Source organism: Dromaius novaehollandiae, chromosome 5 (assembly GCF_036370855.1).
Source record: "Dromaius novaehollandiae isolate bDroNov1 chromosome 5, bDroNov1.hap1, whole genome shotgun sequence".
NCBI classification, from domain to species: domain Eukaryota; kingdom Metazoa; phylum Chordata; class Aves; order Casuariiformes; family Dromaiidae; genus Dromaius; species Dromaius novaehollandiae.
In genome coordinates this window covers 31,313,554-31,338,930 of record NC_088102.1, presented here as the reverse complement: position 1 = coordinate 31,338,930, position 25,377 = coordinate 31,313,554, and the positions used below count along the sequence as shown (strand labels likewise).

Genomic DNA, 25,377 nt, shown 5'->3' with positions numbered 1-25,377 from the left:
TACCCCTTATTTCTTACTCACTCTATCTATATACTGCATCATTAATATACAGTCATGTTTTACTATCTCCACCCTTATCTCCTATTTTTTTAGATATGGTGAAAGATATACATTGTCACAGGCATGAATGTTATTCATAGTATTTTTCTATCCTCTTAAGAATAGGTTTCACATCCTGCAATAGCCGTTCAAGTTCCTCCACTTTGCTGGCTAAGCTTCTGGCATTTGTTTACAGACATTTCAGATATTTCTAACCAACTGTATCCAGTTCCCCAGTTGGATTATGAAGTATACTCAGTAACTGTATTTTGTAGTTGGAGTTGCATTAGTCTGTTTTACTGCTTTTCTCAGCAATTTTACTACTTCTTGTTTTTTAAACACCTGCCCATGATACTCTGTTACTCATTGCTGGTATTCTCTCTGGCCTGATTTTCAGTTGCCTGGCTGGAGCTCACCAACTGTCTCTTATCATATTGGTTCCTGCTGCACATATACAATACTTAATATCACCACATTCTTTGTTTCAAAATTTATCCTACAGCAGTGAACTCGGATTTATCACACAGGTAGAATTTTTTCTCCTTACTAATGTTAAATAAGTTAAAAGTATTCCATATCTTTTTTGCAAAAAGAAAGAGCAGTGCTTGTTTAACTGCCTGTACAGCATGGGTTCTTCTATATGACAATATGTATTGTCAGCTCTTTTTGTCCCCTTACTGAACAAAAACATAAGGGGTAAATTGGCCTCAGTTCACCTTATTACCTTAAAGCATACTATGGTCATTCATAGTTCTGAATGACAGTGTATACATACAAGTTTAACATACTCACATTCCTAAGTAAGTTAATTTAGCTTAGCTTTCAGATCACTCTCAAGGCATTTTTTTCCAGTGGACACAGCAAACACTAAACATCTTGCTAAGTCAAATTTGGTCTAACATATGCAATCTAGGCTGAACCCCATCGGCCACCAAGTTGCCCAGCTGTGCTAATAACTTCAAAAGTAATCAATGACCTTTTAATGTAACGGATTTTTTAGTTATGTTTATGTGAATCACAACAAGAAACTTCTAAATAAGGAAGAAAAATATATTTTAAGTTCTCAAGGCCCATTTATATTATAAAGTGTTACTTCATTCACAATATTCAGCAGAACTTCTTAAGCAAAAATTGCCAGTAAAGACACACAGTGATACACGAAACATGTACTAAACCACTCCTAATTCTGCCCTGAAGGCAATTTGAATTTGCTTTCAGTTTTCAGAGTAGCTCAGTTCCTCTTTGTAATACTCATTCTCTGAAAATTTTAGAGATGTAATGATGAAGAAAAAATTACTCTTTAGAACTGGATGCACCCACAATAATGATGCTAATCAGAGGGCCTTCCAAATCTTCTGTGCCACATGGTACAAAGCATGCACTGCACAACTGGCAGAAATGGGGGACCATACCCTCCCCTACCTTCACCTCTTTTCAGGTGTATCTCGCTCTGCTGTTATTACTGGATTTGAAGTCTAGGATTAAAAAAATACATGTATACTTACAGTTTTGTAGGCAGATAACTTGGTGAATCATCTTTACTCCGAATGAGTTCATTGCATTTGTCAATTGTTTGATAAACAGAAAAAGTGTCTCCGGTGCTATAAAGTACAGCTAAATTCTTGGCAACAAGCCGTCTGGTAGGAGGTCCTGGTGACTTGTTTAATAAAGAAGTCAATTGTTCAACCAGTTTCTTCTGGTTTTCCCTTATATCAGCCTGGAAATAAAATCAGTAAACAGTTAGCTTTCAGTTAAATTTTGAAGTTAGGTAAAGATAATTAATGACAATTCTCTTTAATCTCTTCACCTAATTTAATTATTACTATTCTGATACTCTGACATACTAAAAATAAAAAATTTTATTCCACCTTTCTACTGAAAGAAAAGTAATCTGAAAAATGTGACTATATTATTCTTACATGCACACATGAACTCATATTTTTCACAGCACAGTTATTTCTGGAACAATTTCAAAAATTCTTTCCCTATGGCATTGGAATAGTTATATCTTGCTAAAACAAAAATGCCATTTCTTGCTTTTTTAATGCCTTTTTTTTAAACAGAAAACACAGAGAGTAAACATTCATAGAAATATAAGTAGTAAAGCAGAACTTTAGCAGAATTTCAAGAAGCTTGAGATTGAAAGAGGAAAATATTTCCCTTAATAAAATAATCTTTGACTTTGGTATTATCTCAATCTTTTTTGTTCTCAAAAAAAAAAAAAAAAAAAAGAAAGAAAGAAAAAAGAAAAGAAAGAGCCTGGCACTACATTTTATTTAGTTTAACACAGTTAACATAAATATATCTTAAATAGCACTATCTAGATTGGTTTAGTGTTAAATATCTATATATACTACTTAATAGATAAAAAGAACAGTGAGCCAAAGAACTGGAGAGTTGAATGGACACAGATCTATCACTTGATTAGATAAATTAAAAAAGAGAGCGAAAGATGTTGCATCCTTTTTTGCTAGAAAACTATCAAATATTTATGACATGATAGCATGACTGCCATTCTTCATCACGGGGTTGCAAAGTCTTGCAGTAATAATCAGAGTTGCAGAAAGATCACTTAATGATAATTTCTCAAATTCCTTTTATTGGACAAGTGGCTCTCTCACTTGAAAGCTAGCGACCAAAAACTTGTAATGTTTAGAAAATTACTGCTAACACTGAACATATTTTCATTGTGTGTATTTAGAAGACAAAGCAAAAAAAAGCTGTATTGTTCTTTCTTTTTAAACAAATCAACAAACAAGACAGAGAAAAATATCTCTATAACATGTTTCTTTTTTTCTTCTGGAGATGCATTATACTTACTCTGCTAGTTGCTGGTAAAAGTTTTTCCAAAAACCGTAACCATTCGAAAACGAATTCTGCTTTTTGAAATTCACCAAGCTGGTTATAGGCTTCTTCATTAAGTAGTAAACTGTGAGCTAACTCCATTCCTTGGGAATTTCCCTACCACTCCTCAAGCACCACAGAATAAAAGAACCACAGAACTGTGTTAATCAGTCAGGTTTTCTTCCTCATTAATACATGGTGACTGAATCAGAATTTTGAACATCTAGACAGAAAAAGAAAAAAAAAAGATACTAGAAAGTCAGCAATCATACCATATTCATGCTTGGCTTTTTAAAACTAAATTTTCAAAAGAAAATTAAAAAATTTCCCCCCAACATACAGTAGCTTTATTCAGGTGGCTTTAACAATACTTAAGGGTCTTGGAAATGAGATAATAATGGTATTGATTTAATAGGCCAGTTAAAGTCAAATATATTTCAAAATAACATCAGATAATTTTTCAATAACTATCTTTTTTTGTGCATCTTGTTTTGCATAAAGAAGAGATATTCTAGTACCTGCTCAAACATCTATCCAAAAGTAATGACCAACCAGCCCCAAACATAATGAATTTCATGAACTAGAATTAAGTGCAGCAACAGAAGTCACCTAAACCTAAGAAGCCATGTTAATTATATTCCAAATGTAGATCAATCTCCTTCCACAAGTATAAATGCTAATACCTTATTCAACTGCTTTATTTATTCTCAACACTAAGCAAGGCATATAGTAAAACAAGATAACTTCATTGATGAACAAATCTTTAATGATGTCTTTTTTAAAAAAAGAAAAAAAAAGATGCTTCAAAAACTAAAAATTCAATAAAAGTTGTTATATTTTATCTCAAATTATTTCGGGGATTTTCATATCGGAGATAGACATAATTAAAAGGCAATCAAGATGAAAAATACTTCTAAATACAACTTTTTTTCCCCCCTATTTAAGTGCCACATAGCTTCAAACTACAAAATATGCTTTCGACAGATATTCAGTAGGTTTCTCAAACAACAATAGTCAAAGAGAATCTGGTAAAATGCCAACCATATTTTAAACTCCCAAACAAATTATCCTTTCCAAAGGTCATTGAGACTGCTGAACACACATTTTTCCTATGCAGTAACAATATTATAGTGTAAAATGATCTATCAAACAGTAAATGGGCAATACAAAGCAATGCTAAATAATTCAGTGCTCTGGTTGTCATCAAATGCACAGCAGAAGGTTACCTTCCTTGCTCTCTACACATTTTTAATGTTTTTATATAAAATTTTCTCATGAAGGAAATTAGTCACATCTAATTTAGTATAATGAACTGTCATTTTAAATTTACATGAAATAGCAGGCAGCTTGACAATGTATCACTCTATAAAATGACAGAGATAAATATACATAGGTAATTATATCTACATATATTTAATTTGCTTAGAAACTGTAGGATTACATATTTCATTGCATATTTGAGCAGAGTTTCATCACTGCAGAGCATAGAAGTTACATGTACAGGTCACACGATCTTCTTTCTTCTCATCCAAGGCATGTCCCAATCTGCAGTATCTTTAAATCACCTGCCAACAACAACTGATTCAACTTGCAGAGTTAAGATTACAACTCATAGCTTTCTTCCAAACGGAAAAGAACCCAGATGGATGTCAGACATTGGCACTTGACTTACCTAATGGACAATTTCTCCCCATTGTAAAAACACTCACTCTCCTCCAGGTTCTCTCGGATAAAGGATGTCAAGAACACAGCTTCCTAGAAATAGAGTTAACACACACACACAAAACCCATGAGATACAAGTATCTGTTCTACAGAAAACAATACCAAAATCTTGTACATTGACATTTTATCAGTTAGTAACTTCCCAAAAGGTACAGAACTGGAGCTCTATAAATGTTATTAGCTCTCTATATAAGCTGCATTTCAATTGGGCAGACCCACTATATTCACCATACAATTTGATTCATTTCACTACTGAAACCACCCTTCTTGTTTCTATTCTGCTAACTCAGATTAATTCTAAAATGAAAAAAGTGCAAGCTCAGATAGTATACTTAGAAGATATCTCCAATGCCTTCATAAGACCTATGTTACTTTAATATATCTAAAAAACAGATAGATACAAAAATATTTAGCATATGAATGTGGAATGCTATTGTGAATGAGCATCTCCTTGTCATTAAGTCATTAACTATTTTAAATGTCATAGCATTCATGTCTGAATCAACATCCAGCAGAGCTGGCAAAGGGGACTTGACTGTTCTGAAAAATCCATGTACAATACTAAGGATACAACAGGACATCAGGATTATCAATCTATTGTCCTAGCTTCCAGAAATCATTTTAAGACTAGAATGAATGGGTAAAAACATTTCCTTTTAAACCTCATCCAACTTAAATTTAGTCTAGCAGGACACCAAATATAGGACATATGCTATTTTTCAAATAACCACATTTCAATCACTCTTTAAAAGAACAAAGTTGAAAACAAATAAAAAGTGCACATGAATTTCAAAGTAATCTACACTTCTTTCCTAAAATCTTTATGTGCAATATTTATAAGCCCCAAATATTTCCCAACCATTATTTCCCTTGACAGTGGTAGTTCGGAAATAGCCGTTACTGCATTTATTTCTCTATTGTCTGTTACAAAGCAGAAATTGAAATGATTACTAACACTTTCAATATTTTTTTATCTTTTGCTATACAACAATTTAATCTCATTAAATATTGCATAGTGCAGTTGAACAGGAATATAAAGGAAATAGTGGCAGGTAGCACAGGATTGTTCACAGCTGTCCTAAGTGACCGCTCAGTGTGTCCAGGCAATAGCACACTAGGCTGTACCAACAAGAGGATAGCCAACAGGTCAAAGGAAGCAATTATTCCCCTTTACCCAGCACTCATTAGAGCACATCTGGAATACTGCGTCCAGCTTTGGGCTCCCCAGAACAAGAGATAGTCAGTGGGCTGGAGCACACAGCCTGGGTACCAGCACATGAGAAGAGTCCATGAGCTGGACTTGTTCAGCCTGGTGAGATGGCTTAGGGGGCCCTAATAGTAGCCTTCATTAGAGGAGGCTGCCAGGAAGATGGAACCAGGTTCTTTACTGTGGTGCATAGCAGAACAAGAAATAAGTATCATAAATTGAAATAGGGAAGGTTCCAACTGGATAGCAGAAAAATGTTTTTCACTATGAGTATTATTAACCACTTGGACAGGTGCTCAGAGAGGTTGTGGAACCTTCATCCTTTGGTCCCCAAGACTGGACTGGACAAAGCCCTAAGCAACCCGGTCTAAACACAGGGTTGACTCTTTTTTTGAGCAAAAGGTTGAACTAGATGACCTCCTAAGGGCCCTTCCAACCTGGATGATTCTACATTTTATCAACTATCCTGCTTATTAATCTCACTGTCAACATATAGGAAGTTTCCTGTTAATGCTAACCAGAAAAGGTATAAGTTTATATTGTTCCACTGAAGTTATTATTGTAACATGTTTCTAAGTGTGATACTTCTACTGTATAAGTGTGCATTAAGGTGTACTGGGTGATCTTCAGAATGAACAGTTGCTAACATAACTAGAAATACTAAATTTTTTCAAAGGAAAGGTTGTATCAGTTCTGAATCACAAAGGTTGATTGCTCATAATTCCAGATTTAGTTCTGTGAAAATGAGAATGTCAATGCGGCAGTCACACATGTGATCTTTCTAGTGTCAGCCAACAAGGCCAACACTGGTTCTGTGAAGCTACATACAAAACAGAATACTCTCCACCCTATTCAGAACACCTGCTGACCTTCCTTTTACTGAGTTGTAAGCCTGTACACCACGATTATTTATGAAGCTTCAAAAATAATTAAAAAAGGGGCATAGATGTGCAACTTTTTTAAGAGGAAAGGGGAGAATGTAGGGAAACATTTCTACTACAGCATATGGTTTTGCACGCAGATTACAGATCAGTGCATGGTGCTTAAGTGACATGCATAACAGAACATAAGCACAGAACATGGAGAGGAACTGGGTTTGATTAATATTATTTATATTCTTGTTATGCAAATAAAATGTTCTAGGCAATTTCTAAATGCAGAAGGAAATATCTAACCTAACTATGTACAGTCAAGACATGGATGCAACTCTGCTCTAATTAGAGGCATAACATAGCCATGTGCTGGGCTAGGCAAGCATGATGCAAGACAACGTCTTACCCAGCCATTGCTGGTACCGCAATTTCTTGGCCCCCCTCACCCGCAAGTAAACTGATGAAAATGCAATCTAAAAAGGAAAGATGCATCCATATTCATGTGAAACCTGTTTAAACTTGTAGAATTATCTGATAGTCCCTTGACACTCTTCTTTCGCCCGCCCTCATGTTATTTTGATCCTTCACAATCTAGAAAAGAAATCTGGAGAATAAATGTGAAGTTTTATTGAATGAAACACATATCATGCCATCAACAAAAATAAAAAGGCATACTTGGCTGATACAAAACATATGTATATGTATACATGTGTGTGTAAATATATATATATATATATATAGAGAGAGAGAGAGAGAGAGAGAGAGAGAGAGTAATGTCTAGCCAGTTTGAAGTGACATCCTTTACTTTGGCTATCTAAAGACAAAAACAAATTATGAGATTTATTTTCCCATCAGTGCTACATGAGCACTTCAGTCAAAAATCCCTCTTTTCCCCATGAGTTAAGTTTATTTTACATTTATATCATGCTGCAGAACTGTCACAAAGATTTATTGGCCAATGCAGAAGTTGTTCCTACTCATTATTAATGAAATTTTTTTCATTTCCTGACTGCCAGTTTGGCAAGCAGAATTTTAAGACTGATTTAGGAAAGAGCTCAGAAAAGTTCTTAGGACAAGTGCTAGAAGGAATGCTGTGAACCCTACAAATTGAAAGGAATATGGGGTGAATCAAACACTAAAAAGGCAATAGCAATTTAGTTTCAAAAATCTGCTAAACCACACCAAAAAGAAAGAAAGGGACTTCCTTATAGTCCTTTTCTTTTTTGAATAGCTGCAACTGGCTTTAAAATACAAGAATCAACAGATCACCCATTAAAAGTTTATAACCGAGCCAAAAAACAAGCTAAAATTTGAAACAGGTCCATTATGTATATCAGGCTTGTTCTGAGAGTGCTAACCTCCTAGTGCTTTAAAATCTGAGGGAAGTACTCCATCGACTGTTGTCTTTCTTTCATGTGAAAGTGAAAGACACAAATCTGAAATTAATAAACTAAAAATTATAGTTATGAGAAGCAGTGGCAACTTCATGCTTTACTTTTTTAAAGCTTTATTTTTCTCCCCTTCCTCCCACCCTACGACACATTTTGCTTCTATGTTAAAAACAAGATTATCCGCACTAAAGCAGACTCCTAACCAATCTCTCACTACAGAAAAAAGAACTTTCTAATTATGTCTCATTATTTCAAGGAAGATTGTCACTAGTAATGAAACCTACTGCACAGATCAAGTAGGTATTTACAAACTTATTTTTTCGTCCCGGGATTGCATCTCTCTCTGTTCCAGCAGTTTGTTTCTCTCTGACAAGAGCAAGTGCTGTCCGAACAGAAACCTGACTAACCTGACCTATCTGAGAACAACACTCCATTGGGGATCTAGTACACAATGGTCCTCTATGTCTACTATGTAATGAAGAAAAGAAAGTGCTGTAATAACTTATCTTAATAATATTTATTTACATTTTTCTAATTTCACAAGTATTAAAATCATTCTGTATTAAATTTGATATAAAGCATAAATATAAGTATAATAAAACTGTGGATCATTTTTGTCCCAAAGACTAATCTAGCAGAGAAGTAAAAAGGACACTATTCTTCTCTAACAAATTATCACTGTTACTCATTACTAGCATTTTCATAACAGCTTCCATTGTACTGACAGTACCATCAATGTCATACTCATCACATTTCTAAAGAACAGAACACCACACATTCATTAGCTTCAAGCTGCCCTTCACTGCAAAGCAGAAATATTTTAAATGACTTCAACTTCATGGATTTTTTTTTTCTTTAAAAAGTGAGTTTCGTTACCACTTATCTAGAAATGAACCAATATATTTAAGAGTAGGTCTTCCAGTCTGACATGTTTAGTTATGGTCATTAACAGTTCTAATCAATTTTACTCTTGCAGCACTGCTTTAAAAGTTTAATGGGATGATCGTTACCCATGCATCTGAGCTAACTGTAGGACAAGATAATCAATGCTCAAGCCTATTTTAAGCACTTACACATACCTATTTAGAACATCTTCAAAACAAACAGTGTTTCTATCCAACTCCCTCAGGCTTAATTCTGACAAGAGAAACTGAGTATGTTTCATATAGCTAACCGAGCCAACAACCAACTTGAAAGGCCAGCCAAATTCACTTATTATGAATGGAACATATCCCAAAGTCAAAGCTCAATCATTACAGTGCATCTTTTGCTAGTAGGCAAACATAAGGAAGCAAAGAGGTGTGAGAAGACAAAAAGTGTAGGAACAAACTCCCAGTAACTTCAGAAGGGAGACCTGACTGCCCATGGAACAAAGGATTGAGTTCTCATCAGCTGTGACTTAGTCAGGACTTACAATACACATAGAAAGCAGCTAATTTAAATAAATTCCAGTGATAGAATCTTAATAATTTGATAAGAAATAAATTCTGATTATTTCAATGCCAGGAACTAAAATCCCAGTTCAGATCAGCTTGAAGTTTAAACACTTGCATCACTATTGAAGTGGGCATATCCAACCACTATATAAAGCTGTTTATTGTTCTTCAAGAGACACGGCAGTCTTTGTTTACATATTGACTTCCAGAAACTATTTTCAATTAACACACACACACACAAAGTCTGTAATAAAATCTTCAGTAGGAGAAAGCAAAGCTAAATAAAAGTGTGAAACATCAATATCTTAGCATTCCAATATCCTTCATGTGGCAGGATCTTCAGCATTAGGCCAACCTATGCCTTTGCACTATATCCTGAAGCTTTAACTGCTTCACGTGGCTCTATGGAGCAAAGAAATGTAAGGTAACTGCTGCATCCCAATATAAACTGTACAAAGGGATCAGTGTTTCCAGCAGCATTAATCATTCTTGCCCTCTCACTAAACAGAAAAGAGTTGAGAATTTCATGGGCCCTTTCACTGCTTTCTTATATGCTATTTCAAAGAAAATATATGAGCAAATTTAGGGCATTTCAGCCCCAAGAGGAAAAAAAAGAAAAAAGAAAGAGGAAATTAAATCCTGTGAACACTGACCATTTCTTTAACAGAAGAACTGGTATATTGAGTTGATTAATTTTTTAATGAGGAGGACTACGAAGTGGTTACGAAACAAGAACCCAGTCTTTAAATGCACGGACATATGCTTCAATTTACGAAGAATCAGTCTCAGCAATATGAATGAAGCTACTCCCTGGCATTAAACTGATTTGATAGCTGTTCATCTGAAATTAATATCCTGCTATGAGAATGTTGGATAATTTACAGTGTTATGTTACAGTCAGCAGTGGGAAACCTAAAGCCAAGTACAGAGAGGATGCAACTGTGATGTTCAACAGCTGTTTGGGAGGACAGGTTATGAGAGAAAGCCTCTACAACAACACAAAAAGAACATACAGAAAAAGAATGTTAGGCCATGGAGGAGAAGGTCCGAGATTATAAGACTTAAATCAAAAAGAAATTTAAATCTTAATTGCAGATTTTAAGTGCATTAACATGTGAAAAACATGCAGGAGAAAGTAAACCTCGCAGCTGAGTACTCATATTTTAATGCGTATTCTGTATTATGAAGGGATTCAATTCCACTACAACTTAAGCTATCTTCTAGTTTAAATAAAGATACATATGCACTTGCATCACATGCTTATCCCAAACAGCTAAAAACTGAATCTTACCAATGTGTTTGACTCACAGCAACAAAATTAACAGATCATTGCAACACCATCCATTTTCCCTAATTATTGATGAAGATTTCAGACTGGGACAGCCTGCACTTACATTATATGTTATACAATATATCTGCATAGAAACATGCTTCTGAAATCAGAGATGTTGAAACAGTATGTCTCTATTTCCGATTACTTAACAGTGTTCTGGAGGAATGCATGTTGCACCAGCAAAACTATGCATCTATCAATGAATATTTGGCAGCATATATGCAGGTATTAAAGGTGTAATTCAAGTGGATCCTTGCATCCATGTACAGAGCACATTCCATGTAGATTGGGTCGCTCAGACAGCATTCTTGTTAATTTTTCAGCTACTTTCATCTATGTTGCAAAATAAAAAGGCTATATTTTGGTGTTTTTTGAACAACAATGCTCATACAAAGTACTTGCTTATTCCCCTAGGAACAGTTCCAATCTACTGGTTTTCCTAGCCAGACACAGCAAAATGCATATCAAATCTTATTACTGAGTTCCAAATTTCAGAAAAATCATCCAGTATCTGAAAAAGCAACAAAGTTTAATGACAAAAATTGAAATTAAATCTATAGGAATTCTTGTTTTGTGGTTGCTGTTTTTAGAAAATAGTCGTACAAAAAATTTGACCACCCACAGCCCTCATACCTAAAGCAGATGACATCAATAAGAATTACAACACAATATACATTTGCTGAAGTATGAAAGAAATGGCAAGACAATGTCCTCTAGGAACACTAAATAATTTCTGTAAAGTTTTGAGAACAAAGATTGACTTAATCAGAGGAAAAAACCCTGAGAAACGTGCCCGGAAATACAATCTCTGTTTTAGCCATGCAAAGTATTCAAAATATTTTTGAAAACTCAGATATTGAAAGACAGTCATTCATAGCGTTGATACATTCACTTTTTTCAAGCTTCTTACCATCACTTTAATCTTTATCTCTACATAACAAAGACTATTCCAGAAAACAAAGAAACAGCTACATTCAGTTACTGAGAAATAAAAGACAGCCATTTCCTGAACTCCATAGCAGGCAGTACTGGCTCTCTCTGTGCCCTTAGCACCCAAAATGCTTGAATATTAGTTAGATTCATTTCTGAAATTTTAAGTGAAATAATATATTTGACTCTGTTACAAGGTTATTTGTTTACAGGCAACCTGGCAAACTGAAAATTAATAAATGCTTCTAGTAGTCAGAAAAACAGTAGCATATCTGTCTAGTCTGATTCTGACAAAGTGAGTCAAAAAGATTTGCAAAAATTTAGTTAACTAAACCTCAAAAAGCAATACCTAATTTCAGACAGCATAAAAACACATAGAAAGGTCTGGGTTTATTTCTTTGTCAGTTTGAAATATGGTGCTATAGCAAGGTAACCACATTAAAATCAGGACATAAAAGTAAAAAAAATCCACCTAAATCTTAAAACTAATTTCAATATGACATGTCTGAACATAGCTTTCTTCTTGATGAAGATGTAGACAATATTGTTTGTCTAATACAGACAATATATCAAATGGAATATACTGACTTTTTTATCACAATGACATGTTTTGCAAAATTCAACTCTTAACAAAATATTAAATTGACTTTTAATAGGCAATATATACACATATGAATAATCCGAAGTGCAAGTTGATTTTAGGTATCAATTTTCCATTAAAGAAAATGCCGAATACAGCCTAGCTTATCATTAGATTAAACCACATGTACATTTCTGCAGAACACATCCTAAAATTCTGGAACAGTACAATTATTTTTCCTGAAAATCATTATGGCTTTCCCACTACGAGGCTAACTTTACAGTGTCACATACTTCAACAGCACTGAAATGCACCAACACAGAAAATTAGCAGCAGAACTGCTCACAAGTGCAGACTCTGCAGGAGTCCTATCTGGCATATCACAGAGCACTATCAGGGCATGAATCACTGACGTACATTCCCATGATGATCGATTCTCTGGATATTTTAGACGTCTGTTCCCCATAGAAAACTACAAAACAGCTCAAAGCAAATATAACTACATAGAGATTTCACGCTTTTTTGGTTTGTGATGTAGATGTACACATACTTTTTTTTTTCAGTTCCAGTTACTTAAAGACACTAAAAGCTATAATGGTAAAAAGGGAATAGGACGAACAGTCTGAAAACACTTTTGTTAGAAGGTATTTCTAACCTCTGCTCAATTAAGAGGTTCTGAATTTTTGCATATAAGATCATCCTGCATTGATTAACAAAGCTCTTCACATGTTTGGGTACGACTTAACGAACTAGTCAAAAACTCGGATATTTAACTGACAAGAAAAGCAATCTTCTGTTCAGGAATCAAACACAAGTTTTCAACATATTGAAAGTACTGTAGCACTAAACAGGCTTCCCTTCCCCCCATCCTTTTTATCATGTCAAACTGTCAGGAAACAGAGAACAAACTTATTTCCATACATAACCAGAAGAAACCTATCTTTGTTGTCTCAATTGTCATTTCATATATGAGTTTAGTGAGAATATTATATATCATGATGAAATACACCATTCAGGAAAACACCAAAACATGCAATACAGCATGACTAGTTGTGAAGACAGGAAAAATATTTCTGGCATGTAAGATTAAAATAAAAGTTTAGTACAATTCATGGTCACAGCTATAAACATTTAGCTCTATTAAAACAAAATTCAGACTTAAAGAAACAATAATTATTCCAAACTTCCAAAAATATCAAAGTTCATGTATACCAGCACAAAACTAAACTCTCTTTATAACGTTATCTGCCTTCCTCCTCCATATCTCTGTACACTTTACTCTTGTTCTGAATAAACTTAAGATGTTTGTTTCTCTTTCCCTCATTCCAAGAAATTAGCACTAAGGTAGCTTCAGAGTCATGTTTTAAATCCCCGTGCAAAGCTTCTACCAGTAATACTGTTTAGACTTGCTAGCTGTCCTATCTAGACGGCTAGGAATTCAAAATGTAACACCTGCAAAAAAACATTTTATACACTAGAATTTCCAATACTGCTATGCCCTCCTCCAAAATATTCCGAAATAAAAAAATTTATTAAAAGATAAAAGCATCCCCTAAAACTTTGCATACTCACTGCAGATGAATGCCAAATCCCTCCCTGCAGTCTTGGTATCTCTACCAACCTATCCCAAGCAAATAACCAGCCTCACCTACTCCGCATCTCATTTCAACTTCGGCCGAAATTCAAATGAAACTGTTGTCTCCCCCCTCTTCCCCCCCCCCCCCCCGGGCGACGACATTCAGACAGAGCTACGGGGTAACGCGTGTGATTCGCTTTCCTCGTCCTTTCCGTGAAGAGACCTTTCTCTTCCTCCTTCACTGAATGAAAATAGCCTCCGAGGAACCAGGAGACGAGCGGGCGGGGACGAGGCCCGGCCCGGCCCCCAGCAGCCTCCCCTCGGGCGGCTCGGCCAGCCGAGCAGCGGGGAAGCCCCCCGGCTGCTTCACCGACAAACACCTACGGCTCTGGCGGTGATAGAGCACTTTTCACACGCAGGCCTCGGACAGCCCCAGCCCCTCCGCGAGCTCCCTGCTTGCCTCGGCATTTCTGCCCGGGCGGCGCTCAGGCCGCTGCCGCCGCCTTCCCGCCGTGAGGCGGCGGCCCGGGTACCCGGGAGGACCCTCGTCCTTCTGTCCCCTCCCTCAGCCTTGGCGACAACTCCTGGCCGAGCCCGGGCGTGCTCCCCCGACCCGCGGGGCAGCCCGGCACCCTGCTTTTCGAGGGCCACCGCCGCCCCTCGCAGCTCCGCGCCCCCCCGGGAGGGGGCTGCCGAGGGCTCTCGTCCGCCCGGCGGGAGGGAGGCTCCGGTGCGGAGCCCTCACGCCCCCTCCCCAGCCGGGGGCGTTAGCAGGGAGCCCGTTCCCCCGGCCGCCCAGCGCCCACCGACGGAGGCGGTGGCGGAAGAGGGAAAAGAGAGGCCGCCGCCCTCAGCAGCGCCCCGCTTCTCTCGCCCCAGCGCGGAGAGCTCTGGCACCCGCCCCGCGCCCGCCTGCCCCGGCTGCCGGCGGGGCACGGGGGGCGCTCTCCGCCTCCTCCCGCCGCCCCGCGGTACCTGGCCGGCACGGTGGCCGCCGCAAGCCGCCGCGGCGCTCTGCAGGGCGCGGCGGGGCTGTGGCGCTGGGGCACGGCTTCGTCCGCCTTCCTCCGGGGCAGGGTAGGGCGGCGGGGGCCTGCGGCCGAGCTGCCGCCGCTGCCGCCCGCCGGCTCGGGGAGGGCGGGAGGCAGCGAGGGGGAGGGAGGCGCCGCGGCTCAGGGCTGTGCAATCGGCTCTGGAGCCATCGAGCGCCCGCGGTGGCAGACGCGCGCCTCGCCGCTCCAGAGCAGGGCGCCGCGAAGGGGCGGGGGGAGCCGGGAGCGGCGGGAGCCCGCGCCGTCCCTCAGCGCCAACGGCCCGCTGGCGCGCGGCCCGCGCCGTTCCCCAGAGCTAACGGTCAACGGCCCGCTGGCGCGCGGCCCTGCCGTCCCTCAGCACCAACGGCCGGCTGGAGCCGCCGCCCCGCGGAGAGGTGTCGGGGTGGCCGGAGGGCGCCGCAGCGCTGATGGAGGAGGCGGAGCCCCTGAGATAGAGCCGTGTCCCGCATCCCCCCCGGGGCTGCTTCGTGGCCCTGCAGCCACCAGGGTGCCACGGGTACGGGCCGGGGGGGTGGCGGTGGTAGCTTTATGGCTTCGGAGAGCTTTCTTGGCTGGGAGCGATCACCCTATTTATTTAGCATCATAACGTTGCAGCAAAAAGTCGTAAACCACCAGGCTGGATTTAAAAGGGGTGGCTGGTGCGGGTGGGCGCTGCAGTGGGGCATGTGCTCCCTGGTGCAACATACTTGCCCTGCAGGACCGCCAAGCCGTATTTCCTGCAGGTGGCAAATTGGCATGCAGCATCATGGAGGAGCAACTAGGAACTGGTCTCACTGGAAAAAAAGCACTTCATGTTTTTTTTTTAAGGTAGCTATGTTAAAAACCTAAGGAGCTTCGTTGCTATCATTGATATTTATAACTGGCTCTGATCAGAATCTGTCATGACTCCTGATTTTCGCTCCATCCTACAGACACTCATCTGTATTTTCTGGAGAGGATTGGGGGTCCAAAACACTACATATCTCTAGATGATTTGTTCAGGTCACACAGTCACATCCACTAGTTTATAATCTCAGTCATTTGTCAAATCCCAGGCTTGCAAAAGTTACAGTTATATTTTGGTTTCACCAATGTAAATTTTGATTCCAAATCAAGATCATAGCCCAAGTCACTGAATCATTCTTCCTCTTACTAACAAGGTATGACATAGAATCTTCTGCATTTCTAATGTATTTTGTTGTTCCAAATAGGTATTCCAATTGAAGGATTTTGCTACGTGACAGGGAATGACTTTCATCCTTGGAAATTTTCATAAGTGAATTCACTGGTTATGAAAAAATGTTCTGTTTAGGGGACTTCCTTTTCTGAATTCTATCTTCAGACTTAAAGTTCCATCTTAATGAAGGAAAAACAATATATCTCTAACCAGCTTTTGTCTAAAAATAAACAAGCAAACAGTAATCTTGTGGCTGATGGTAGCTGATTCCACATCTGGAATTTATTTATTTATTTATTTATTTATTTAGCATTCTGCCAGACTACCTAGTAGAGCAAACTGAAAGACAGACATCAGGTCTGATATCTATTGGCAACATTCAGTTGGGCGGTACTGAGATTTTATTTCTGCTACCTCAGCTACTGCTACAAAGCTGACAAAGACATAATGCCTTCTGGAACAAAGACTAGGTTTGACTAGACAACAAATCTTAAAGATGATCTTTTGTCTTATCATTCCATGAATCCAACATGGGTTAAACCGTAGACTGGAAAACTAGTATTTCTCTCCAAAAACCAGGTTCTCTGGGGCCGTCTTCTTTGCAGTGGTGCAAGCCTTTGTGAGGAGGGAATATTGCCTAAGATATATAAGTGTAGAAACTGAAATTGTGTCCAGCCCTTATGTAAGCTTGTAAATTCATCTTCAGATAAACTCACCATATAAAGTTTACATATGGTATAGTCCTCAAAGAATATTTGTATTCAGTCATGTAGTTCATACCACTAAGATATATTTCAAAGTGTTCACACAGAACTGCTTGATTATCTTTTGCTACAGATGTAAGAGTACCAGTCTGTATTACCATATATGGACATTTGCTTCAATATTACTAAATTGCCTGTGATACGGCAACATGAACATTGCTGCAATGACCCTTTACAAAAAGAATCTGGAAATATATGTGTAATGAAGAATGCATAAATGCCTCATACGTGAAGTAAGAAACTATCTCCATACTGTATTTCACAAAAATCAGCTCTACAAACCCCTACTGGTACAAAAGTGTTAACTCTCAGTATTGAAAATAACGTACATCCCCCAGAAAAGTGTTATTTGCTCAGTTAACCTCATTGTGATCAGAAGATAAGTTGCTGCTGCTCAAAATGAAGTGGTCTGCCATTCATCCTGTGAGAAAGGTCAAGTAAACAATTTATATTCAGAGACTCTTGGTGTGATGTTTCCAATAATAAACTACAGGAAAACAAGAGGGACTCTTTCTGACATTCCTGAGGTAATAGAAAGACCTGGTTATTTATACTTATTTATACTTATATTTGTGAGGGATTGATAGTAGTTAGCTCAGAAACAAACAAAATCAGATCTAGAGTATTTTTTAAAGGTGATTGTTGTTATTGTCATTACTATTATTATTCAGTCTGCTGTGGTAACAGATCCCACTCAGGATTAATGTCTCATAATGCTAAATGTTACATAAGCAAGACAAAACATCACTCAGCAACAGTCTTGCCCAGTTCTTTCCAATAATGATCCTTCCCAACCCCCAAAGCGATACTGGTTCTAAGTAATGCTGTTTTAATGCCAAACTGATGCTAATCAGTTTGAAGTAATGAAGAATACTAATGCTGAGTGCTTCTTCCATCTCTGGGTACATCAGCTTTAGGTTTGCTTTGTGCTAGCAGTACTTGATGAGGGCAAGAATCCATGGTGTTTATTGGATTTATAGCTAACCAGGATTATTTAATATGATTTTTTCCCCTAAATTGCTCAACAGTGTTAACCATGCACTGATTAAAATCAGCATCAGCTTCAGCAGTAACATCATTTTTTGTCTTTACCCTCATCACTCTCAATAAGTAGTAATAAAAAATACTCTTGAATGCAAGTTTATAGTGTTCCATTCTAACACAGACAAAAATAGGATAATTAAACATATTCACCATGTATTAATTCACTTCCCCTTTCCCCCATTAGTCCTGACTGAGCTTCAGTAGCAAATTAGTTAATAAAATAAGCAACTGGCAAATAATTGCAATGCACAGAACTACTGATTAGTCTTCTCATTGGTTAGCCTGTTTTGATAAAGTGAGTTGACTGATTTAGAGCATGAATCAGTTCTGCCATACAAATTTCAGTCATAGTAGAATATCTGCACAGTCTTTTATGCCTCTGAGCTAAATATTTTCTTATTTATATCTGTGTAATCCTCAGTGACTCTACTGCAACAGGAAAGAATGTATTCCTTTGAATTGAGCAGGACTATGTATGCATGAGTTAGAATCATAGGACTAGGGGCTCGATTTAAAGCCAGCGAAACATCACCAAATAAAATATAGCAAACAAAATTAAATTACATTGTATGTTAAAATCTGTTAAAAGGAATGTCTTATATTAACTATCACAGAATATCACAATGGTTGAGGTTGGAAGAGACCTCTGGAGATCATCTAGTCCAACCCTGCCCTGCTCAAGCAGGGTCGCCTACAGTGTGTGGCCCAGGACCCTGTCCAGACAGCTTTTGAATATTTCCAAGGGAGGAGAGAGCACAACCTCTCTGGGTAACCTGTTCCAGTGCTCAGTCACCTTCACAGTTAAAAAGCTTTTTCTCACATTCAGAGCTCCCTGTGTTTCAGCTTGTGCACGCTGCCTCTCATCCTATTGCTGGGCATTACTGAAGACGACTCTGGTCCCATGCTCTCTACACCCTCCCTTTAGATACTCATACACATTGATACAATCCCCCCTCAGCCTTCTCTTCTATTCTCCAGTCCCAGCTCTCTCAGCCTTTCCTCCTACGACGGATGCTGCAGTCCCCAAATCATCGGAGCGGTCCTTCGCTGGACTCACTCCAGTAGCTCCATGTTTCTCTTGTCCTGGGGAGCCCAGCACTGGACCCAGCACTCCGGGTGTAGACTCGCCAGGGCTGAGAAGAGGGGCAAGATCACCTCCCTCGACCCGCTGGCAACACTCTTCCTAATGCACCACCCAGCATACCATCAGCCTTCTGGGCCACAAGGGCACATTGCTGGCTCAGGGTCAACCTCCTGTCCACCAGGAACCCCAGCTCCTTCTCCACAGAGCTGCTTTCCAGCAGGTCAGCCCCCAGCCTGTACTGGTGCATGGCGTTATTCCTTCCGAGCTGAAGGACTCTGCACTTCCCTCGGTTAAACTTCATGAGGTTCCTCTCTGACCAGCTCTCCAGCCTGTCCAGGTCCCTCTGAACGGCAGCACAGCCCTCTGGTGGATCAGCCACTCCTCCCAATCTTGTATCATCAGCAAACTTGCTGAGGGTGCACTCTGTCCCTTCAGCCAGGTCACTGATAAATAATTTGAACAATACTGGAGCCAGTACTGACCCCTGGGGGACACTGCTACCTACAGGCCTCCAGCTACAACCCTCTGAGCTCTGCCTTTCAGCCAGTTCTCAATCCACCTCACCGACCTTGCCTATGAGGATGTTATGGGAGACAGTGTCAAAAGCCTTGCTGAAGTCAAGGCAGACAACATCCACTGCTCTCCCCTCATCTACGCAGCTAGCCCTCCTGTTTTAGAAGGCTATCACATTGGTTAAGCATGATCTCTCCCCTTGCTGAATCCATGCTGACTACTCCTGATCACCTTCTTATCATTCACATGCTTGCAGATGGCATCCAGGATGAGCTGTTCCATCACTCTTCCAAGGATCGAGGTGAGGCTGACTGGCCTGTGGTTCCCTGGGTTCCTCCTCCTTGCCCTCTTTGAAGACTGACTGGAGTGACACTAGCCTTCTTCCAGTCCTCAGGCACCTCTCCTGTTCTCCATGTCCTTCCAAAGATGATTTAGAGTGGCCTAACAACGACATCCGCCAGCTCCCTTACCACTCGTGGGTGTATCCCAGCAGGGCCCATGGACTTGTGGGTGTCAAGTTTTCCTAAATGATCTCTAACCCAATCCTCCTCAACCAAAGGAAAGTCTTCCTTTCTCCAGACTTCCTCTGTGGTCTCTAGGGTCTGGGATTCCTGAGGACTGGTCTTAAAAAGATATTAAATTTACAGGGGAAAGCACAAATGCAGTCCCCCACTACCACAAATTATACAGTTGAGTTTCCCAATTAGCAATAACCGCACCTCAGATTAACCTCATTGGCTACGATACTGCCACTGCGCAAAGCAAATTATGACATTAAACATTTATTTTTACTTTATTTTTGCAATTATCCAGTCAATATACCCATTTAAGTACAGAATTGGACCATTAACGTCTGATCCTACAAACAGCTACACCATTAGCAACAGGCAAGTCACATTTGGTTTTAGTATGAATAAAGTCATTAATTTGCCTAGAAGTGTTATAACATGTTCATTTCTAGAACTGCTGTAGCATATTTCTGACAATTTTATATTAAATATCTGAAGAATCCTGGACAAAATATTCTGATAAGAATGAACTGCACATTAGTGAGATGTAGATATGGATATCCAACTGACTATTAAGACCTCCCATGAACCTTTTCTTTTCACTGGTAATCCAAAACTATGTTGCAATCTCTTTCCTAATACAGCACATCTAAATAGCCTAAGCTCTTTACTTGCACATTTTTAGTAAACACTGACCTAACAGAGCACATATCATGACACTTACACAGCAAAGTACAGTTAAAGTGAATAGAAAGCAATCTTAAATTTACAGTAAAGAGATGTACAAATACATATGAACTAGAAGAGTGTGACAGGAATACTATTTATTTGTTTTTCCGTATTGTGTATGTCATTCCTATTTTAGGAATAATACAGGGTTGTTTATAGTGATATAACACTTCATTTGAGATACTCAAAGTTGTCTATGGACATTAGCTCAAAACACATTTGTGAGACAAAAGCTAAGGTAGAAGGGAATAAGAGGCAAACTCATGCAGCTCCAGCACCTGCATTCCAAACCAAAAAGGACAGAGGTGATTTTCTGCCTTCAGTAAAAAAGAAAAAAAAGCAGTGATTTTAAACCTCCTTTTCTTCCTTTTCATTCTAGTTTCGTCTTGTAGTTGGAAAAAGTGGAGCAGAAAATTTGTTTTGCCTGAAGCCACACACTTGCAATAATTGGACTAGTGGACAGTGCTGGTTAAAATAGAAAATTTGTAATACTTCTATACTATTCAGGCTATTCTAACTGCAGTTTCTTTCTCTTGCCCACATACACCATTTTAGCCATATACTTTTTAGCTGCAGTTGCATAGCACTTCCGGTAGCACAGTTCTTGGCACATTGTAGCGATTTCCAAATTCTGAGTTGCCTTCTAGGGACTTCATGAGAATGTGAAGGAATAAGACATATCAAATTGACTAAATTCATAAGAGAGATCCTCAGATTTTGGGTGATCTTTTCCCAAGACAGGGTTTAGGAGAGCAGCTCAGTTTTCTGTTCTTGTCCAGCTACTGTGATCCTGACTTCTAAGACAAAGCAGCTTGTGGATCTAGAGTCAGGTCTCATTGTGCTATGCAATGTACTAACACAGTGAGTCATTGTTTTCCTGAATATGCAGTCTTAAGTAGCAATATGCTGAGGACCCATTTATTAGATGACAACTGAGACATGAAGAAATTAAGCCAGTCACATAAGAGGTTGGTGGCAGACCTCAGGCAACCAAGCAGCGCATTTCCTGAGACTGCTCTAACACTCAGTAACATACATCCACTCTAGCTTTGGAACAGATACATAATGTATTTGCAGAAGGCTATATAGAAAAGTAGAGAATGTTAAGAGACTAAAACCAGAAAATAATGGAAGATTAACTTTAAAAGATTTGAACCCCTGTCTCCAAAGAAGCTATTTTTATATAATAGGCTAGGTTCATGTCATCATGCACCACTTCTAAAAGCAAGTAAGTGCCTCAGACTGGATGGAACTCCCTTGTTCTCAAGAAGTGACTAACAGGTTGCACAAAGTTAGAGCAAAGAAAGAAACTCTCATGTAGCTTTTGTGGTAAGAGATTAGGCATCACAGTTACATTGAAAGACTCTGTGAAAAACACTGCAGAAACTGGCAAATATCCAATAGTCTATCAAGTAGATGCCATTTCAAGATGGGGAAGCAACAGTCTGCAATGGCTGTTATGTGCAAAACTTTGTCATGGGCAAAAAGAAACATACCCTATGTGCAAAGCCAAGAGCTTCTTATAATGGCAGTCGTAGCAGTTTAATCAAAGAATTATTATTAGTCCAGATCTAACTATCCAGAAAAAAAGGAAAATAAAGAAATGAATACTACTGTACAGAAAGTCTCAATAATAATACAGCTAAATTGTTATGCATGCACTTCCTAGTATCTACCTCTTTTCCTGGCGTTGTGCTCATCCTTCTGTTGTCCCTCTGGCTCCTAAGAGGGGTGGCTTCCATCTGGTGGAGGGCAGTATGGTGGATCATCTGCATGCTGAGTTCTCCTCTGGGAGGAATATGCAATTGGTGTTTATGGTTTCCTCTTCCTTTTTTACTTCTTTGGATTGATCTGGGGCTATTTTATGTTTTCTAACATGCTTTTTTACATCTTGCTTTTTCTTCATTTGTCTGCAATTCAACACTACATCCAAATTTACTATATATGGTGCATTTGACACCTGTTTGTTAGTTGTTCATTCTTCCCTTTTTTACTCCAAAACTGTTTTTATCCAGCTCCAGGTCTGCATTTCTTTGACCACTGGCGAGTTGTTTATAACGTTGGGGTCTCCAGTGCCAGTTTGTGCCTCATCTCCTATCCCATGCCAGTCTTCCTCTATACCACATCTTGTCTCTTCTCTTTTCAAGGCCTCTGCTATCGTAACAGGCCTGTTATTTCTCTACACTATAATATTAGGTATCTGGTTCTAATACTATAGTATTAGTATCTCATTTTACACAACTACTTGTTACTATATAAAAACTGTGGTTATACCACACAAGGCAAAACTGAAACATATTAGCCATAGTCACCTGTCCTTAGAAAAATTGTTGTTACAACTAAAACAAGTAAAACCAAGGCTCCATGAAGGTCAAGAAAAGTTCAGACAAAGCAAGTCTGATAAGCCTCAATTCTGAGGCCTTGCAAACTCAGGACAAAGCTGTGGCCTGTTACTAGCAATAGCAGTACTATATTACTGGACTACAGGGCTACATGGTGTCACAGAGGCACCAGTACAAGTTGCAAAAAATATGACATTAAGATGGCCAATGTGCCAAATTTGGAGATTTCAAAAACTCAAAAAAGTTTTCAAATTTGGATGGATATCTGCATACCCATTCCATTTTAAAGAGCAAAGCAGGTCAATTATACAAGCAGAACAAATTTGTGGGCCCCTACTTAAGGCGTTCAGGTAAAATGCTATTTATTTTGAAAGCTTTGCCACAAATGGCAAACTGAATCCCAGATTACACAAAGAAAAAGAAAGGTTTGTTTAATTTTACTTTGGTCAAGACAAACTCATTGTACAATAGATTTTCAGAAAGAATAAGTACAAGAAGAGATGTTTATTACCCTGCAATTTTGGACTAATATTTGTACGTTGCATACTGTATTTAACAGCAGAGGTAAAGATGTCCACAAAGGGCATGGGAAGGAAGCAGGAGTACTGCTGACTAGACTATAAGCTATTGCACCTGAACTCATTAGTTTTATGAGCACAGTCCATAGTCCATGCATGTCCACTGGGTGTGTACACTGCAAATTAGTTAGTAAAGACCTGATCTAAGAGTTACTGTGTGATAGTTGAGCCCTCCTCTGGAGGGGAGGCCAGACTAGATTAGCAGAAAGACTCCTTCTGATTTTTCAGTTTATTTCAAGGAAGTCAGAATACTAAATATCATCCAACAGACATTCTCTAAATGTAGAACAGGAAAATTATTTGAGCTTTAGTCTAATCATAGAATAAAAGCTATTTAAAGCAGTGTCATGTTATCTGTTTAAGACATATTCATGTCAGAAAGATAGGAGCATTTGAAAGCTTTGAAAAATAATTTTAATCAATTTTTTCATCAGTATGGCCCACGATGTTATTCAAAAATAGCTTATTTCAGTAAATGGATCACAAATCAATAATAAATGTAAATAAAACATTACAAAGGGCACATCACTCAAAAAGCTGTCAATCTTTGCTGTAGCAAAAGATTACAGAAATTAGTATCCCAAGATAGATAAAGAAATACATCTAAAGCTGCCAGATAATTAAATACATGAAGATACCACCCTATGTTTACAGAAACTCAAGAGTTTTGTCTTGTCCTAAGAACTACTGAAATATATCTTTTATATAAGATAACTTCATATATCTTTTTTGTAAGTGACATCAGTTCAAGGTAGAGGTCAGTCTAAAGTCTGTTTTACACTATTTTCAACCTCATCTCCTCTTTGAATTTGGAGTACTTGAAATAAAGAGAACAAATTGTCAGGCTTCCAAAGATTTTTCTGGAGCTGGGAGGAAAAAAAAAAAAAACCCTATAGATTTTCTGTTAGACCTCAAAGGATCAGTTCTTGAGATCTACTGAATACCTGCAACTCTTGTAAGGTCAGTGAGAAGTGGTATTACTCAGGATATTTCAGGATTTGACCTACAACAGAAAGAGGAATAATTTTTTCTTTTTTCCAAGCAGACAAAATCAGCATGAATTTGTATCAGTTATGAACACTAGGACAATCTTATTTCAATGTCTCTAGTAAGAACTTGGCACATGATTCATATTGTATGTCATAACTGTTAATTATTAATGAATAAATATGTAATTTGGGACCTAGATACTATTTCCAGACCATTTATGTGAATAGTTTTTTTCAACTGTAAGAATAGCAATTGCCAGGAATTCATCATCCTTAAGTATTTCATAATTACAAACTGTACATTACAGTAATATGAAAAATCCTATTACTCTCTTGTAGCAAAACTAAGAGCTTTTTATCTGTTCAAAAATGAGATTCTCATGATGTACTTTGACTCTGCAGATTACACATTCTATTATTGTTACTAAAGATAGGGACAGATATTTGTAAATGCTGATTCACAATTTAAGATTACACAAGGAAACAGAAAACAGCCCATTACTTCACATAGAAATTTAGGACTTACCAGAATCTGCAGGACACATGATCCAGCTATTTTGTTTCCAGCAGCATCTTCTATCAGAGGAAGATGTAAACGTATGTGAAATAATTTGTCTCTGCTCTGGTATTGCCATGATATATAAGGAATATGAGCTAGTCTGTGCTTCACAGACTCAGTAGAA

The 25,377-nt window shown here is 38.7% G+C and overlaps 1 protein-coding gene and 1 non-coding gene across 7 annotated transcripts in view; both read right to left on the bottom strand.

Annotated features, from left to right (window-relative positions):
- HEATR5A (HEAT repeat containing 5A) overlaps positions 1 to 15,207 on the bottom strand; it is a 75,773-nt gene extending 60,566 nt beyond the window's left edge. For 3 of the 6 annotated variants that reach the window (XM_064512382.1, XM_064512384.1, XM_064512386.1), the window contains exons 1-4: positions 14,907 to 15,206; positions 4,556 to 4,638; positions 2,860 to 3,106; positions 1,545 to 1,756 (exon numbers count right to left, since the gene is read on the bottom strand). In XM_064512382.1, coding sequence (XP_064368452.1) covers positions 1,545 to 1,756; positions 2,860 to 2,985 — 338 coding nt within the window. In that variant the 5' untranslated portion in view covers positions 2,986 to 3,106; positions 4,556 to 4,638; positions 14,907 to 15,206. Of the gene's footprint in view, positions 1 to 1,544; positions 1,757 to 2,859; positions 3,107 to 4,555; positions 4,639 to 14,003; positions 14,048 to 14,906 lie in introns of those variants that run through there. The other 3 variants (XM_064512385.1, XM_064512387.1, XM_064512383.1) reach the window with 3 other exon arrangements.
- A 4,962-nt stretch (positions 15,208 to 20,169) lies between these two features.
- On the bottom strand, positions 20,170 to 20,311 carry LOC112980347 (U4 spliceosomal RNA). The gene has a single exon (XR_003258415.1). It is a non-coding gene; the product is annotated as a U4 spliceosomal RNA (small nuclear RNA).
- Between the last annotated feature and the right edge of the window lie 5,066 nt (positions 20,312 to 25,377).